General features: G+C 48.0%; 1 protein-coding gene across 7 annotated transcripts in view; it reads left to right on the forward strand.

The window, feature by feature from the left end:
* The window catches only part of LOC138261581 (septin-9-like), a 533,955-nt gene that overhangs the window by 288,616 nt on the left and 226,297 nt on the right, over positions 1–19,042 (forward strand). For all 7 annotated transcript variants that reach the window (XM_069210671.1, XM_069210668.1, XM_069210669.1 and 4 more), the window contains one exon: positions 16,748–16,829. In XM_069210671.1, coding sequence (XP_069066772.1) covers positions 16,748–16,829 — 82 coding nt within the window. The remainder of the gene's footprint in view (positions 1–16,747; positions 16,830–19,042) is intronic.

Here is a 19,042-nt window from a genome sequence, read left to right on the forward strand (position 1 = left end):
CTTTGGTTTAATATTTATTCTTTTATTTATATCTATATATATATTTGTATGTATATAAATGCGTATATATTTGTATGTATATAGTGATATTTCTCTATATATTTTTGTATATTCATGTATTTAAACTCTCAATAAGGATGAATGATTTAAATGGACAAGGTTTTTGTGTGCGTATATCTTTCTATATTAATTATCAATTTTCATGGTCGGTTTACTCCTGTCTGCTTTAAGAGCACGAAAAAATTAGGTGAAACTGACGTCAGTACGCCAACGAGGACCTCTTATTGGCACGTTGACGTCAGACGGAGTCACGCGGAGCCGTGCCATTATGACGTCCTCGTTGACGTAGACAGCTAGGAAGAAGACTTTCCGTCGGATGCTGGCGCAAGGATCGAATTCATAAGGTGAGGAATCATAAGGTGAGGAATCCACAGATAGTTAGTGTATCCACCAGAAAAAGCGTTACCGAAGGTAAGTAACTTGTTCATCAGTGCTCTCTGTAGATCGTTTTGTATGACAGTACAAGAATGTGAGTGTCTTTGGTGCAGACAGAAGGCGGAGACCGAACCTTGATGTCACAGTTCAAGAGCTTTTTGTCTGTAACCAACAATGCAGGAGGACATATTAGAATGTTCTTTGTTTCTGATAAGCAGTAGTCAGTTTATCCTTGGATAATGAAGGTTACTCTGGTTCACGTTTTGCAGAGTATGCCATGGACATTTCTCAAGGATAGATAGGTAATGCATATGAAACCAAGGCATACACCCGATCATTGTGAGGCCAGGTGCCCAGCTACTGAAAGTCTTAGCCGTAGATACTTGAGCAAATGTTCATAGTTAAGTGCTGTAGAATAAATTACTGAAACAAAAATGCTGACGTGGTAGAGTGGCAGCGTTGATGAAGTTGCACTGTTAGAGTTGGAGCCACATGTAGCTCCTAAAGCGTTAATTAGCAACACAGAAATCATCTACTTATGTACCCGAGGACTCCTTTGAGCCTTACAAAAATGTGCCTTTGACAGAGAAGCTGCCTAACACAAGACCAGATGCAACTGGCTTCTAAATTAATTCAAAAAAGCATAGAAGTATTCAACATGCAAGAATCAACTTATACAGACCACCGCTAACAAGTTACAAGAACATTTTTAGCTGAAGAGATACAAGCAAAAGGAAACACTACATCCAGCTCGAAACTGTTGTGTCCGATATTTCGATAGAGAGAGAGCAGAAAGTACAAGAATCTTTAAAGCAGGTGTCCCCACTATTGGAGCTCCAGCATATTTTATATCTGATAGAGCCATCAGGCTGCTGATTCCTTACCTTTCAATTCTCCCCGGGAGTCAGACTGGATCTGGAAGATTTTTGTGAGCAGCACCCTTGCTCGCCGATATGTTCTGTCGATCAGCTCTATGTCCATCTTTGGCACCGGATATGACGTCATGGATCGTATGTAGGAGCCACCCAGGTGCACCGACGTCAATTATTTTCTTTCCATGCCAGCAAAGCACTGATCTGTGGAGGGTTACCCCTCAGTCAGTTTTTGACTGGCTTCTTTTGACTTTTTCTTGAGTCTTTTTTTTTAGTTTTACTCCTGGTGTGTTGAGGATGTCTTCTAAGAATACATGATTTAAACACGGCAGATCCTGTCATCTGACTCTGTGCATGACTAATCCGCACCTTGCATGACTTTGGTGTGTGGAGCATGACCACGACTCAAAGAAGTGTCCAAGTGTTGGGCGATGCACACGATGGTTCTGTGCGAGTGGTCTCCAAAGCTGCTGGGGGTCCGGTGCTTGACTCTGTGCAAATCGAGTTCCCAGTCAAGAGGAAGTTTTTGGGACGGGCTGCAGAGTCCAGAGTTGTTGTCGGCCCACTCCAAGTCCTCGGCGCGATTGGTCGAAGAAGTTAAAGCACTCTTTGATGTCTCCTTGTCTGTTGGCCAACAAGGGAGCGTCAGCAATCAAGGCCTCGTTCTGCAGAGCCTGGGCCGACTACGCACCTTCCTGAGTTTTCGGGAGCCGGAGCGACTTGTGCCCAACTTTGAGAGTTTTATGGGGCCATGTGCCTTATGTTTGGGCAGACCAACCTTGCTGGAGCACCTTCGGGCCTGACAGGGTCTGAGGCGGTGTAGGAGGCTGGACTGGCTTGTAGTGAGTACCAAGGGGTACTTGCACCTTGCACCAGGCCCAGTTATCCCTTATTAGTGTATAGGGTGTCTAGCAGCTTAGGCTGATAGATAATGGTAGCTTAGCAGAGCAGCTTAGGCTGAACTAGGAGACGTGTGAAGCTACTACAGTACCACTTAGTGTCATATGCACAATATCATAAGAAAACACAATACACAGTTATACTAAAAATAAAGGTACTTTATTTTTATGACAATATGCCAAAGTATCTTAGAGTGTACCCTCAGTGAGAGGATAGGAAATATACACAAGATATATATACACAATAGCAAAAATATGCAGTATAGTCTTAGAAAACAGTGCAAACAATGTATAGTTACAATAGGATGCAATGGGGAAACATAGGGATAGGGGCAACACAAACCATATACTCCAAAAGTGGAATGCGAACCACGAATGGACCCCAAACCTATGTGACCTTGTAGAGGGTCGCTGGGACTATTAGAAAATAGTGAGAGTTAGAAAAATAACCCTCCCCAAGACCCTGAAAAGTGAGTGCAAAGTGCACTAAAGTTCCCCTAAGGACAAAATAGTCGTGTTAGAGGAATAATGCAGGGAAGACACAAACCAACCATGCAACAACTGTGGATTTCCAATCTAGGGTACCTGTGGAACAAGGGGACCAAGTCCAAAAGTCACAAGCAAGTCGGAGGTGGGCAGATGCCCAGGAAATGCCAGCTGCGGGTGCAAAGAAGCTTCGACTGGACAGAAGAAGCTGAGGTTTCTGCAGGAACGAAAAGGGCTAGAGACTTCCCCTTTGGTGGACGGATCCCTCTCGCCTTGGAGAGTCGTGCAGAAGTGTTCTCCCGCCGGAAGGACGCCAACAAGCCTTGCTAGACGCAAATCGTGCGTTTGGCGTTTTTGGACGCTGCTGGGGCCCAGGAGGGACCAGGAGGTCGCAAATTGGACCTGAAGAGAGAGGGGACGTCGAGCAAGACAAAGAGCCCTCACTGAAGCAGGTAGCACCCGGAGAAGTGCCAGAAACAGGCACTACGAGGATGCGTGAAACGGTGCTCGCCGAAGTTGCACAAAGGAGTCCCACGTCGCCGGAGACCAACTTAGAAAGTCGTGCAATGCAGGTTAGAGTGCCGTTGACCCAGGCTTGGCTGTGCACAAAGGATTTCCACCGGAAGTGCACAGGGGCCGGAGTAGCTGCAAAGTCGCGGTTCCCAGCAATGCAGCCCAGCGAGGTGAGGCAAGGACTTACCTCCACCAAACTTGGGCTGAAGAGTCACTGGACTGTGGGGGTCACTTGGACAGCATCGCTGGATTCGAGGGACCTCGCTCGTCGTGCTGAGAGGAGACCCAAGGGACCGGTAATGCAGCTTTTTGGTGCCTGCGGTTGCAGGGGGAAGATTCCGTCGACCCACGGGAGATTTCTTCGGAGCTTCTGGTGCAGAGAGGAGGCAGACTACCCCCACAGCATGCACAAGCAGGAAAACAGTCGAGAAGGCGGCAGGATCAGCATTACAGAGTTGCAGTAGTCGTCTTTGCTACTATGTTGCAGGTTTGCAGGCTTCCAGCGCGGTCAGCGGTCGATTCCTTATCAGAAGGTGAAGAGAGAGATGCAGAGGAACTCGGCTGAGCTCATGCATTCGTTATCTAAAGTTTCCCCAGAGACAGAGACCCTAAATAGCCAGAAAAGAGGGTTTGGCTACCTAGGAGAGAGGATAGGCTAGCAACACCTGAAGGAGCCTATCACAAGGAGTCTCTGACGTCACCTGGTGGCACTGGCCACTCAGAGCAGTCCAGTGTGCCAGCAGCACCTCTGTTTCCAAGATGGCAGAGGTCTGGAGCACACTGGAGGAGCTCTGGACACCTCCCAGGGGAGGTGCAGGTCAGGGGAGTGGTCACTCCCCTTTCCTTTGTCCAGTTTCGCGCCAGAGCAGGGGCTAAGGGGTCCCTGAACCGGTGTAGACTGGCTTATGCAGAATTGGGCACATCTGTGCCTAACAAAGCATTTCCAGAGGCTGGGGGAGGCTACTCCTCCCCTGCCTTCACACCATTTTCCAAAGGGAGAGGGTGTCACACCCTCTCTCAGAGGAAGTTCTTTGTTCTGCCATCCTGGGCCAGGCCTGGCTGGACCCCAGGAGGGCAGCTGCCTGTCTGAGGGGTTGGCAGCAGCAGCAGCTGCAGTGAAACCCCAGGAAGGGCAGTTTGGCAGTACCAGGGTTTGTGCTACAGACCACTGGGATCATGGGATTGTGCCAACTATGCCAGGATGGTATAGAGGGGGCAATTCCATGATCATAGACATGTTACATGGCCATATTCGGAGTTACCATGGTGAAGCTACATATAGGTAGTGACCTATATGTAGTGCAAGCGTGTAATGGTGTCCCCGCACTCACAAAGTTCAGGGAATTGGCTCTGAACAATGTGGGGGCACCTTGGCTAGTGCCAGGGTGCCCTCACACTAAGTAACTTTGCACCTAACCTTTACCAGGTAAAGGTTAGACATATAGGTGACTTATAAGTTACTTAAGTGCAGTGTAAAATGGCTGTGAAATAACGTGGACGTTATTTCACTCAGGCTGCAGTGGCAGGCCTGTGTAAGAATTGTGAGAGCTCCCTATGGGTGGCAAAAGAAATGCTGCAGCCCATAGGGATCTCCTGGAACCCCAATACCCTGGGTACCTCAGTACCATATACTAGGGATTTATAAGGGTGTTCCAGTAAGCCAATTTAAATTGGTAAAAATGGTCACTAGCCTGTCAGTGACAATTTGGAAAGAAATGAGAGAGCATAACCACTGAGGTTCTGATTAGCAGAGCCTCAGTGAGACAGTTAGTCACTACACAGGTAACACATTCAGGCACACTTATGAGCACTGGGGCCCTGGGTTACCAGGGTCCCAGTGACACATAGAACTAAAACAACATATATACAGTGAAAAATGGGGGTAACATGCCAGGCAAGATGGTACTTTCCTACAGGCGGCCCCTTCGGTTCCTGTGCTGCCGGCTCCAGTCTGGCACTGAGGGGCTCCCAGGGATCCAGTCCTGGATCTGGACTGATGCCTGTTGTGCCACCTTCACTTTCCCCTGATGCCGGTCCCAGCGCCATCCGTGCCTATGGGTGGCGTCATCCCCATTTTAATTTCAGACTCCAACACCGAGCCGAATGGGCATCATACGAGGCCGACTACGGCGTTGGCAGAAGCCTTTTCTTCTCATTCAGATCCTGAGCCCTTTTGGTATGAGCTAGGCTTCGGGGCTGAGTGGGAGGGGCCGCTGGGCCCTTTTGAATACCAGACATACGAGAGTGAAATGGACTGGTGTACAGACTTGAGTGAAGCCAGCGGACTGGACACATCTCTAGATACAGGCATTTCTGATGGCTACAGCTACCTGTGGATTCCTCCCCTTATGAATTCTCCCAATGTGCCAGTATTCAATAGAAATTTTCTTCCTAGCTCCCCACGTCGGCGAGGATGTCACAATTGCACGGCTGCACACATGCGACTCCGTCTGACGTCATCGTGGCAATAAGAAGTCCTCGCCGGCGTGTTCCCTTTTTTCTGCGCCTTTGACGCTAATGGTTTATTCCTACCTCTTGGCTGTTACTATTCCGAGGAATTGTTGTAGAGCGTTACAATGTCTCCACCGAAAAAAAACGGGATTTAAGCGTTGTAATGAATGTGGGGTAGTATGCCGGTGACGGATCTTCATGAAAATTGCTTATGGTGCTTGAGCTCAGACCACAAAGTGAAGGAGTGCATGTCCTGCCAGCAGATGGACCCGAAGGCCTTGAAAGAAAGAGAGGCTAAGCTTTTCTTGGTAAAAGCTAAGAAGGTGCAGAGAGGTCACTGAAGCTCAAAGGCGAGGGAGACATCATCGCATAGATCCTCACAGTCGCATAAGAAGTGGCGCCGACACGAATCTCTAAATTGTTCTTCCAGAGATCAGTCTCGGTCCCCTCCGAGACGGCGCCACACGGTGTGGGAGATCAGCCCTACGGTGTCTCCTCAGCTTCAGAGTCCACAGGCTTTTCCGGTGCCGACTTTGATTGAAATCTCTGAGACCCCGGAGAGCCATATGGCTCAGTTTTCTCCAGGGTCTACTCATGATCAGGAGTCGGGTGTGCAAGTATCGGAGTCAGTTCAGACATCTCAGGAGGAGCAAAGGTTTCCTGCCTTCCCAACTCAGGGAGCAGATCCTTCAGTGTTTCTCAATGCTATGTTTAGCATATTTAACAGAGCTATGCCCTCTACTGGTGCACCTGCTGGTCCCACGGGTCCATTGGCATTCACGCTCTGGTCGCCGGCGCCGTACAAGCAGGCTCCGTTTGTACCCATTTTTCCTGGTGAAACCCACAGTGACTCACCTCCCTCTCTTCCTCCAGAGGGTCCTTCTACTCTGAAACAGGCGTCGTTGACGTCGGATAATTCTCTGTGGGCACCACGTTTGGAGTCCAGACTGAGGTCGAGAAGGATGGCCTTGGAGGAGCAAGAGTATCAACAACAGCTGTTGGAGGAAGGGGAAATTCCTGAGCCTTTAGGTGAATTTCAGGGCCTAGCCTCTGCTAGTGGTCTGGATAGATCCCCTGAGTGGGGTTTCTCATCCCCTGGAGGAGAAGTTACAGCGGCTGCAGCTTTTTCCCACAGTGTGATAAGAAAGGCTGCTGAGGTTTTGGACGTACCATTACTGACATCGGAAACAAAAACAAACATTTTAACTGAGGTGCTGCATCCATCGGCTACGTCCTCTGAGCCTCTCCTCCCTTTTAATGATGCCCTTACTGAGCCCATTTTAGAACTTTGGAGGAAGCGTGTCACGACTTCAGCAGGTTTCCAGGACTGTGGCTAGGATATACAGAGTTGATCCAGCAGATCTGCAGTTTGTCACAACATCGAACGCCTGAGAGCTTGGTGGTGCAAGCCTCTTGTTCTGCACGATCTGCTCCTGGTTCGTTCCCTGCGACTCCATCTGATAGGGAGTCTAAGCATATGGAGCAGACGGCTAAGAAGTGCTTCTCCTCAGACAGTATGGACTTGAAGTCTCTCAATTCTACATGTGTGCTGGGGAGGCATATCAATGCCTTGATGGACTTTGCAAGGGCTGTTGTGCCAAGATTGCCTCAGGATGTGCAGGGGCATTTTGATGAACTCCTGCTGGACAGTCAAGCGGCAGCAAAGCAGATCATTCAGTCTGGCTTGGACACTGCAGATTCGGTTGCCAGGGCTATGGGCACTTCTGTAGCAACCAGGAGGCATGCGTGGCTCAGAGGTTCTGGTTTCTCCTCTGATGCTCAGGCTACGCTGGTGGACCTTCCTTTTGATGGCGTTAAGTTGTTTTGGACCAAAGCCAACTCAGCTTTGGAACAATTTAAAGAAAGCAGGGCTACTGCAAAATTTTTAGGACTCCAAACTTCATAGTCTGCACCCTTTAGGTCTTTTCGAAGATTCAGGGGTTTTGGGCGTGGGACCTCTTTATGTGGAAGGCCACAGTCTAACATATAGCAGCCTGCCAACCCTTTCTACAGATCTTATAGGGGACATTGGAGGGTTAGAATGCAAGGAGCCACTCAGCAGCATTCCGCTTCATCCTCTTCCTCTTAGTGAGCCAGTTTGCGGTCCTTCCTTTAGGTCTTACTTCCGCACCTTGAGTCTTCACGAAGGTGATGGCAGTGGTTGCAGCGCACCTCAGAAGGAATGGAATATCTGTATTCCCTTACCTGGACGATAGGCTGATCAAAGCCGGACCCCCAGAGCTTGTGCTGCATCACTTGCAAGTGACAACCCAGTTGTTGTTCAACTTGGGCTTTACAGTAAATGTGCCCAAATCTCACCTGGAGCCCTCTCAGCGCCTCCTGTTCATAGGGCAGTACTGGACACAACATTGAATAGGGCCTAACCTTCTCCTCAGAGGATTCAGGACATTCAGGCATTGATTCCAATGTTTCAGAATGGAGCGACTGTTCCAGTCCTCAAGGTCCTACGTCTGTTTGCTTCCTGCATTCTGTTGGTCACTCATATACGTTGGCACATGAGGGCTCTCCAGTGGTGCCTCAGCAAGCAGTGGTTTCAACACAAAGGGGATGCATAGGAGTCGATAATTATCAGGGATGCTGCAGTGGATCTACGATGGTGGGCTGTGGACTGCAACCTTTCCCAAGGAAGGCCATTTTGTCTACCTCCTCCAGTGGCCACGTTCATAATGGATGCTTCCACTCCAGGGTGGGGAGCTCATCTGGGGAACCTGGAGATCAAAGGTCACTGGTCTCCAGTGGAATAGATGTTTCACATCAATCTATTAGAATTACGGGCAAGGAACCCCAGATTCCGATACACACAATTTAATTACTTACATCAGACTTATTTAGCGCCAGCCAGAATTAAACGTATGTTCCCTGGATCGGACCCAACTTGCCCTAGATGTAAAACCCCAGCAGCACAATTTTATCATATGGTCTGGGAGTGCCCGCAGGTAAGGGGGGAGTGGACCGCGCTGACCACTGCACTGTCGGAAATGACTGGCCTGGGCTTGGACGCGAACCCCAAATCCTGTCTACTGGGCCTCAGGACCAGAACAAAAAGGAGCAAATTTATGCACAGATTCGTAGACCTGGCTTATGCAATGTACAAAAGACTAATAGCCATGAACTGGAAGGCCTCTAAGGCCCCTGACCATGGAGCTTGGCTCGCTCTTACGCTTCGCTGGACACGTGCTGAATATCAGGTACTAACGAAACTGGCGCGAGGTGGTCCTCGACACTCGGGCTGTGAAACCTGGGGCACATTGGTCTCCAAACTAGAAACAAAGAATGACGAAAAACCTCCCTGAATAGCAGTCAGACGCGATAACATAGACAATTGTAGGTTTCACCCCGGTTGCAATACCACAGTAATCATGAGTAGCGCACACACCTGCCAATGGTGCCTAAGCACAGATATACATACACTGCACCCCCAAATACACACTAGCCAATTAATACACACAGCCCATCGTCCCCAACTAGTAAACTCAGGGTCTTCAGAAGTTAAGTTGCCCCTTCCCCCGCCCCCCGCTCTCTCCCGTCCATCTTAGGGTTCGCCCTGAACTAGAACTCTTGCAGGCATCGAAACCTCCGCACGAAAGATAGTATCAAACGCGCGAACTAGCAATGCCTGTAAGTACAGACATAAAAGCGCGGATCTAGCGGTGTACGAAAGTTATTGGTTGTTTGTTAAATCTAATAAATAAGCGCCCAGCAAACTATTGTAACTGTAAACATCCTATCACTGCTGCTAAATGGATGCATCGAAATGTTTGATTTTATTGAAAATTTAATAAAAATATGTTAAAAAAAAAAAAAATTGAATTACGGGCAATATGTCTGGCTCTCAAGGCCTTCCTCCCGGCCTTCTGCGGTCAGTCAGTTCAAGTCTTGACGGACAACACTACCGCGATGTGGTACATCAACAAGCTGGGAGGAGTAGGGTCGTTCCTTCTCTGCAGAGAGGCTCTGCGGCTCTGGTCCTGGGCACAGGACCATGGGATTTGCATAGTAGCACACCATCTGGCTGGAGTTCTCGAAAGTACGTGCAGACAGTCTGTCGGCATTTCTCAGATGATCACGAGTGGCGTCTCCATCCAGACTTGGTTCTTCATATCTTCCGGGTGTGGAGATTTCCACAGATAGACCTGTTTGCCACTGAGGAGAACGCACACTGCCCTTCGTTCTGCAGCCTCCAATATCCGGTGCAGGGGACGTTGGGGGACACGTTTCAGATGTCTTGGTGCGACCAGTTGCTTTACCCCCCCATACCTTTAATTCCTCGAGTTATGAGGAAGATTCGCCAAGAACGGGCTCAAGTCATTTTACTAGCGCCAGATTGGCTAAAAAGGGTGTGGTACACAGACCTTCTCCAACTTTCACAGTACCAGCCGCTCTGTCTCCCTTTCTGGGTAGACCACCTCTCGCAGGGGCAGGTTCTACACCCCCACCTCCAGAGTCTTAAACCCCCATGCCTGGAGATTGAACGGGGCAATCTGAGTTCTTTTTCTCTCCCTCCAGAAGTGGTGGGTGTTATCTTATCGGCCAGGTGACACTTCACCAAGAGGATCTATGCTGACAGAAGGGCAACATTTTCTGCTTGGTGTGGAGAGAGACAAATTGATCCCTTGAAGGCCCATTTGTCTGATATTTTGCTTTTTTCTCTTTCCCTGGCACAGGGGGGTAGTGCAGTGGCGACAGTGAAGGGCTATTTGTCAACACTGTTGGCCTTTCTTTGCCTTCCTGATCAGCCTTCCTTATTTAAGTCCCCTTTAGTTTTTAGGTTCCTTAAAGGGTTAACTAACAAGTTTCCTCCCACTCTTTTTGTACTGCCTCAGTGGGATTTGAATTTAGTTCTTACTTTAATGGGTTCACCGTTTGAGCCTATGCATTCTTGCCCGTTGAGACTTTGTTTTAAAAACAGTTTTCCTCACAGCTATCACGTCTGCTAGACGTGTGAGTGAGCTTCAGGCTCTTTCTGTGAAACCTCCTTTTACAACCTTTCATGCTGACAAGGTGGTGCTGAGAACCAGGGCGGCTTTCCTTCCTAAAGTAGTCACTCCGTTTAATCTAGGACAATCTATAACACTCTCGTCCTTTTACCCTCCTCCCCATCCTTCAAAGGAGGAGGAAAGACTGCACTGCTTGGATCCAAGAAGGGGTCTGAGTTTCTACATTGAGAGGACAAGAGACTTTAGAATTAATGATCAACTCTTTGTTGGATATGTCAGCAAGATGAAGGGCAAAGATATGTTATTCGCTAGCAAAGAAGGTTCCTCCTGAAGTTAATGGGGCCCATTCCACTGGGGTAAGTCTGCCACTTTGGCTTTAGCTAAAGGTGTACCAGTTGTTGATATTTGTAAGACAGCAACTTGGGCTTCCCTCACACTTTCGCAAAGCATTATTGCTTAGGCTCGGAAGTTAGGAGGGATGGCCGTTTTGCACGTTCTGTTTTGCAGGACTTCTCGGTTTGACCAGTCGGGCATCCACCTCCGAGTATGGGACTGCTTTGGGATGTTATTCATAAGGTGAGGAGTCCACAGGTAGTTGTATCCATCAGAAGAACAAGTTACTTACCTTCTGTAACGCTTTTTCTGGTGGATACAGTAGCTACCTGTGGATTCCTCACAGTCCCACCTGCCTCTCCGTTGCCTGTCTGGTCATACCAAGACTTCTTTTATTATAAATGTATATATATATGTTTTGAGTGTTTCTATATAAACAGATGTGGTTTTTATTTGTATTTGTATTGGCATGTATTGTTCTTGTGAGGTTGGTATACACCTATTCACCTTGAAGGCACGTAAAAAATGGTGAAACTGACGTCAGCACGTCGGCAAGGACTTCTTATTGCCACAATGACGTCAGATGAGTCACATGCGGAGACGTGCAATTGTGACGTCCTAGTCGACGTGGGGAGCTAGGAAGAAAATTTCCATCGAATGCTGGCGCATTGGGAGAATTCATAAGGTGAGGAATCCACAGGTAGCTACTGTATCCACCAGAAAAAGCGTTACCCAGGGTAAGTAACTTGTTCATTTCTCCCCCTACCGTGGCTGCGGAGGATTGAGCTTCTTATGCATTGGTGGCGAGGAGGGCGACTGAGGTCCTGGACTTTCAGTTGCCCTCGGTGGCCGTCCGGGCTAAACCCTTGACACAGGTGCTGCAACTGGAAGCTTCCACCTCAGAACCTCTGCTTCCGTATAATGATGGTCTCACTGATGTCCTACTGGGTACCTCGTTCAAACCTAGGACAGTGGCTCCTGTCAACAGGGCGACTGCCCGCCGCTATCGCCCCACACCTCGGAACCCAAGTTTTGTGATGCCACATCCCACCCCTGAGAGCTTGGTGGTCCAAGCCCCTACCTACCAGGTCGCTTTCCCTTCCGCTCCCCCTGATGGGGAATCCAAAAGGTTGGACTTGCTTGGGGAAAAAGATGTTTTCTTCCGCCAGCCTTGTATTGTGGTCCGTGAACACCAAATGCCTTTTGGGCCAATTATTCCCACATGCTGTGGAATACAGTTGCACAAGTGCTGCCACAGGTCTCGGAGGGGGCCTGGGCTATACTCCATCAGGCTGTTGCCAATGGGAGAGACACAGCAAAGTTCACAATTTGTTGTGGACTAGACAAGACAGACTCCCTAGGTATAGTAGTTTCTTCGACAATGGCCCTGAGGTGCCACACATGGCTGAGGACATCCAGCTTTTTGGGGGATGTCCAGGCTTCTTTGCTGAACATGCCCTTTGATGAGACCCGTCTCTTAGGAGTCAAAGCAGACTCTGCGCTCAGGCTCTTTAAGGATTCTCAGGCTACGACCAGGTCCTTAGACCTTGTGGTGTCCCTTTGTTCCCATCAGTCTGCCTTTTGCCCCTTTGGAGGCTACAGAAGGGGTCTCCAACCGTACCCATTTCCAGACAACCAAGTCCCTTGTAAAAGGCATCAGTGGTACCAAGGGCCCTGTGGCCAGGGAAGGTCTCCAAGGGTTTCAGCATGTATTGTGCCACCCTAAGGGACCCCTCACCAAACACATGCACACTGCCATTGCAGATTGTGTTGGTAGGGAGAAACAGGTATAGTCGACATGGCATCCGTGTTTGGGTGCCATGCCCACAAACCACTACTGGTGTCATAGCTAAGTTACCGCTCTAGCTGGCCTTACTGCTCTAAGGCAAGGTGCACTATACCACAGGAGAGGGCATAGCTGCATGAGGAATATGTCCCTACAGTGTTTAAGCCCATTCTTAGACCCTGCAGATGCAGTGTAGCCATATTGAGTACATGGGCTGGAAGTTGTCATTACATACTCCACAGCTTCATGATGGCTTCACTGAACGCTGCGAAGTTTGGTATCAAACTTCTCAGTTCAATAAACCCACACTAATGACAGTGTTGGATTTATTGTTATTTATTGAAATTCACCCAACTCTCTAGTGTGTGGCTGTCCGGTCTATGTCAGCCTACCAATACCAGAGGAGTTTCTGACCCCCATGGGGGTGAGAGCCTTTGTGCTCTCAGGAGTCAGGGATGAAGCCTGCTCTGGGTGGCAGTGCTTTACACCATCCCCCTGCAGAAACAGCAACACTTGGTGGTGGGCCTCGCAGGGTCCTGCCTGTTGTTTTGTTGCCTCAGGGCTCTCCAGCTAGTGGAGATGCCCGCCCTCGGACCAGGCCCCACTTCTGGCGTCAGATCTGGCTGGAAAATTAGTAAACAACGGAGTGCCCAGAATTGAGGTGAACCCCTCCTGGCAGAATCCTCCATTTTGTTTTGGAGGATGACAGCCAATAAGGTTAGGAATATGCTCCTCTCCCCAAAGGGAGTGGGCACAGGAAGGGTGTAGCCACCAACAGGGTAGGAAGCGATTGACTACTGCCCTCTGACCCCTGTAACACCCCTAAATCTAGTATTTAGGGGTACCCCTCAACCTTGCTTTTCAGATTCCTGGCGACGTGAGAGGACTGCTCCAGCAGAGAAGACTATGGACGACAGCTGACTTGGCGGCAGCCCGCCAGCCTGTCACCAGCTTCAAGATTTCTGCTACAAAAAGGGGAGGCATCCTGCAGGACCAGTGACATCTACAAATCCCCAGAAGATTGCCTGCCTACCCATGGACCAAGATCTCCAGAGGACAGTGGCCCTGTCGACATAGAACCCTCCAAGAAGGACTCCGGACCCTCCTGGATCCGTGAGTCCTCCCCACTCTGCACCCAACGCCCACAGCCCAGTCCAGGTAACCCACTGGTCCAGAGAAGGTCACCAGGCGATTCTGCCCTCGAGCGCACCCTGGGTTGGCCTCTCCTGACTAACACGAAGATGTCTGCAGCCTAAATCCAGAGGACCCCCCTGACTGCGACCGGCTCTGGTGAAGATTCCCGACACTTAAAGGTACCTCTGCACCTGCAGCCCCCTGGCCTTGGGAAACCCAACCAACAGTCCAGCAACTTCCAGTGGGCTCTCTACTTGCCTGTCCAGCTGTTGTCTTCTTCAGCTGACTCCCTGGACCAAGCCTGCAGACCCCCAAGGTTTCTCTATTGACAAGAATTGGGCATCCTAATCCTCCTAATTTTCTGTCTGTCTTGCTGCCAAAAGTGGCGTCAGGACATGGGGGTTGGTCGGCTGCGCCATTTGGAGAAGACTTGGGTCACATTACAAAGGCGACCAAACCTTTGAAGCTTACCTCCCTGGTATGTCCATCCTGCCTGGGGGAGGTTTCAACACCGCCTTCCAGTGCAGGCTTTTGTCTCTGTACCCCAGAAGCGCTGGCTCCTACCTTGGGGGTCATAATGTAGCTAAGGTGGCTGAACTGGTCGGGACTACTAGTAGCTGGTAGGTTTTTAAGGGGGCACCTCTAAGTTGCCCTCTGGGTGCATATATTGGTAAATCCAACACTGGCACTTATGCTTCTTTGTTGCATTCTTGGCTGGATGGGCTAAGAATACTACAGCTCACTGGAGTTTTTCCATGTATCTATTCCAGCCTTGACTTCTTTTATGTTACTTGAATAGAGGGTGGCATTAAATATCAGACCTGGAGCGCACTACAAATGTTCATGCTTATTCCACCTCCAAGATACTTTTAATAGAGTACTGTGTACATATTTTTACAGCATTATTGTATTGACATAGATATAAGGTGGGATATGCTTATTTGCAAAGAATAACTGAGACGTGTGGTTTGTCAATTCTATCCAAACCTGTCATCTAACAAACATTGCTTGCTACTCTGTGCAATATTCAGAATCTATAAAGATTTAAGATGTAAAACGAAAGTATTTGCAGTTTAAATATCCCATAAAATAACATGTGACCACATCTCCTCCCAAAACATTTTTCTCACCGTGTCACTACAATACAGTGGCATAAAATCATACCCTGAAGATGGCAGAGATATCTGTGGTATTATTTGGCATTGGTCCACGTCATATTGGGATGTCACTGCAGACCCCTATCGACTTCCACAAGGAATGCACCTTTTCAGACAACGACCAGATGGAATACATGTATCAGGAATGTAGATTGCCAACATCAACAAGCAACACAACTATTGTTACAAGCTTCCTAGATGTGGGCCCATTCTTATGGCAGAGTTGTAACAGAGCAGAGGTTTGACCACTGCTCTAACAGCATCTTCCGATGGTGGTGTTCTGGTCTCTTGCTGTCCAACCAATCCTCACCGACCTCATTATCCCTGAGGGTTCCAGAATTTATGTCTCTCTAATAACCAGCACGGAAAGACTGAGCCAACCAGTAGGTGTACTTGGTTCAAAGCTCAGTCACTCCTGGAAGAGGTGCATCCTTCCAGGTGCTGCACAGTTTTTGCCGTTTCCAAAGCCAAAAGTCAGAGCAGTTCAAGGTGGCTCCGGTGATCTCGTGGAAGAGGACATGAGATGGATAGGTTTCACCCAGGACTGAAGGACCTTGCTCTAGACAAAGGAATGTGCTAGCAGCCTATCCACAATCACCAGGCACAGTGGGTTTTAATGTAGTACATTTAGCCAGTCTTGTACATAGCCAGCCCCACTGAAAGGAAGAACCATCATATTGTGCACCATGCACATTTAGACCGAATTGACCACGCCATCCACCAGTTCATCTATGGATTTCTAACACACTGATATCCTCAATGCATGTTTGACACATAATGGAAGAAAACATACACAGTTATTAAGCCAGAGAGATTTTTAACCAGGTAGAGCCAACAGACCGGTAAAAGGACCTGTGCTCTTGGACTGTCAAAGGTGTGCAACCAAGTCATCTAGATTTTATTAAGTACTGTGTGTTTTACCATCGCATTGTCTACAATTCATTGCATACACTAAAATGATATGTTGATGTATGCGTGTGAATGGTGTATAGTAAAATACATAGCATAGAAAGAAAATGTGATATTTTGTTGGCAATTGTTTCTCTATAACAAACATGTACAATATTTTGGTACTCCATTTTGTGTCTTATAGCTACTCTCAGATTGCTGCCAACACCTCCAGCCTCCACGAAGCCTGAGTGGAGGGGGGAGTATACACCTTCTCAGAAAGGGTTTACACCTTAGTGGTTTCCTAGTCATTGGAGCGCAGCTCTTACGCCAAACAAGCACAAACATTTTGAGTTCCTGCAATGGGCTTCTCTCACTATTGCGTTCACTTGTGTTAAAACAAAGGCAGGCCAAAAAAACATCACCCGGGAGGATGGCAGAGTGTTACCAAGCCATGCAGGGCACTGTCGTCCAAATGTTCATTTAACCAATCAGGGCGGGATCAAACAAAAAGGATTCTATATTTCTAAACAACGTCGGGATGTCTGTGGATATAGACACACCCCTGGCAGATATCCACAACTTGTGTGTTACAACGTTTCACACCTTTCCCATTTTTAAACCCCAGAGGACAGAAGAATGGAAGCGTGTACCGTTAACATACTGTACACAATTGCACAACTTGTATTACAGGTAGGTACCACGTGTCTACGTTTATAAACATTACAGTTAATATACCGTCTAATTTTCTTGCTGCATGAAACGGAATGCATTGTTTGCTTCTTTTAATCTTTTACTCCTTCTCCGTAACCATTGTCATGTATTTCTTTCACAGTGATTGAAGAGAAGGGCTTGAAGATGAAGCTGACAGTAATTGACACACCAGGTTTTGGGGATCAGATCAACAACCAAAACTGGTAATTTAAGTGTTACGCTCCAGTCACGTCCCCGCATACTGCATTTACCCTCTTTTCCCACCCAAACGCTTTTCATCAAATACACACTTTTGCAGCGTGAATCTTTCCTGGATTCACATGCTGTGCATTATTCAAACATCCAGTGGTTGGGGGTCCCAAGATTCTTCTGTTTAGTAGGAGTCCCAATTTTCTGTTATTTTGTTGTTGTTGTTGTTGGGGAGTTGGACCATCCTACCGTGACATCACAGGCCCTTCCCGGAAACCTTGCTGTTGGTCGCCATCTTGAGGTTAATTTTTTCCGCTGTGGGGTCTAAAAGCATTGAGAGTCTCTAAGAGGATTAAAAGAAGAAAAAATATTTTTTTTGTCAAATTAGAGAGGGAAAGCCTAAAGACTGTGAGGAGAAGCAGATCGTCAAGAGGAAACAAGTGTCTCCATTGCTTTTTTTTTCCAAAGGATAAACAGAGAATGCTTGGTCAAGGAGCCCGCAGTTCATCTTGAAATCTAGAATACGCCATTCTGTTTCAACCTGCAGTATCATCATAAGTTTGCACAAAGAGAGATTCACCACGTGTGCAACCTTTGCCTACCAATCAATCAAGACACAAGTTCCTGCGAGGCCTGTGCAGATTTCAAAACAAAGACCTTGAAAACTCGAGAGAAGCAGAGGTGTGTGCACTAGGCCAAGCAGGGCCAGGCCAGAAGGATACCGCTTCACTTCGGGGATTCGGGCTCTTGAGCGAGGAAGAAGATAATGCAGCTGAGGAAGCCAAAGGAAAATATTCCAATGTCAGAAAAAACCCATCATTGATGTCAAAGAAGAGCATGAGAGGCTGACGACAAAGGAGAAACACACACAGGCAACTCTGAAAAAGATGGGGGCAGTCGACTTGAAAACAAACTAAAAAAAGATAAAAACAGCCCCAGCGCCAAGGATCTCGCCGACCGAAGGTAAGGCAAAGCACCGAGAGCGCCTCGGCTCACAGTCGAAGGATTCCACAGGAGGTAAAGGTGCCAAAAAGTCTTTGACGTCAAAAGACGAATGAAGTTGAAAAAAGAAGACGGCAGCTGTAACAGCAGCAGCCGAGGTCTTGACATAGAACGCAACAAAAGAAGACTTGAGGAAGAAATGGTGACCATACTCCAAAAAAAACTGTGCTTGACGCTGCAATTCAATCCTTCAAAATTCCATCAAAACCTTCGACAGAAGAACCAAGAGAGGTAGCTTTCGGGGAACTAGACCCACCGACAATACTGAGCCTCAAGAGGAGGAAGAGCAAGAGATCCTCTACCAGGAGGAAGAAACCGAGGCACAAGGATTTTACCAGGATGTCAAAGAATATGAGGGAGTCAAAGAACAGTATTGACAAGGTGGACAGGAAGTTTGACAGAGAAGCCGCAACGCAGTGGAGAATTGCCAATTCAAATGAACTTCTCAACAGATACACCCATCAAAACTGTAAAAGAATGGCAGAGTTTATGAAACACCTACCCGACCAGTATCAAGAGGGCTAAAGCACTAGTGGAAGAGCGAAAGGGTATTGCCATGCATGCCTAAAGTTAGCACTAGATGCTTCAGGCAAATGGTGATGAGAACAACTTTAAGACGTCACACATGGCTTCACATATCCAGATTCTAAAGCAAAGTTCAGGCCACCATCGTAAACAGCCCTTTTGACGGGGTGCACCTGTTTGGGAAAGGTGAGGATGACATGCTGCAGCAAATTAAGAAAGACAATGAGATGGCATGATCTATGGGGGCACTCCAATTTAGAGACCAAACAAGAAGGGGAACACCTTCAACAAAGAGACTGACAGGACAAGGAGGTTTCCATGCAGGAGCGCCACAACAGAGCTTTCAAACTACAATTCTCACCCACACACAACAACAGTGTGAGTTAGGGAAGGGGGAGGGGGGAGTCAAGGGATTGGAACTTCTCCCCTTCTTCCAGGAGTTGAGAAAGGTAACATCAGGCAGACAAGGAGGTACTCAATTATACAACACAGATATTGTAAAGAATTGGAAAAACACCCACAGAACCGTTACCTGAAACAAAGAACACACAAATCAGGAGAAATAACATTTCTTCAACAGGAAGTAAAGGAGCTGTTGCAAAAACAAGCAGCAGAAGTACTTTTAGGAAAGTAGCCTCTTTCTAGCATGGTTACCCCCACTTTTTGCCTGTTTGTCAGTGTGTTTGTTTGTTCACTGGGA

The sequence above is a fragment of the Pleurodeles waltl genome, chromosome 10 (genome assembly GCF_031143425.1).
Source record: "Pleurodeles waltl isolate 20211129_DDA chromosome 10, aPleWal1.hap1.20221129, whole genome shotgun sequence".
In the NCBI taxonomy this organism is placed as follows: domain Eukaryota; kingdom Metazoa; phylum Chordata; class Amphibia; order Caudata; family Salamandridae; genus Pleurodeles; species Pleurodeles waltl.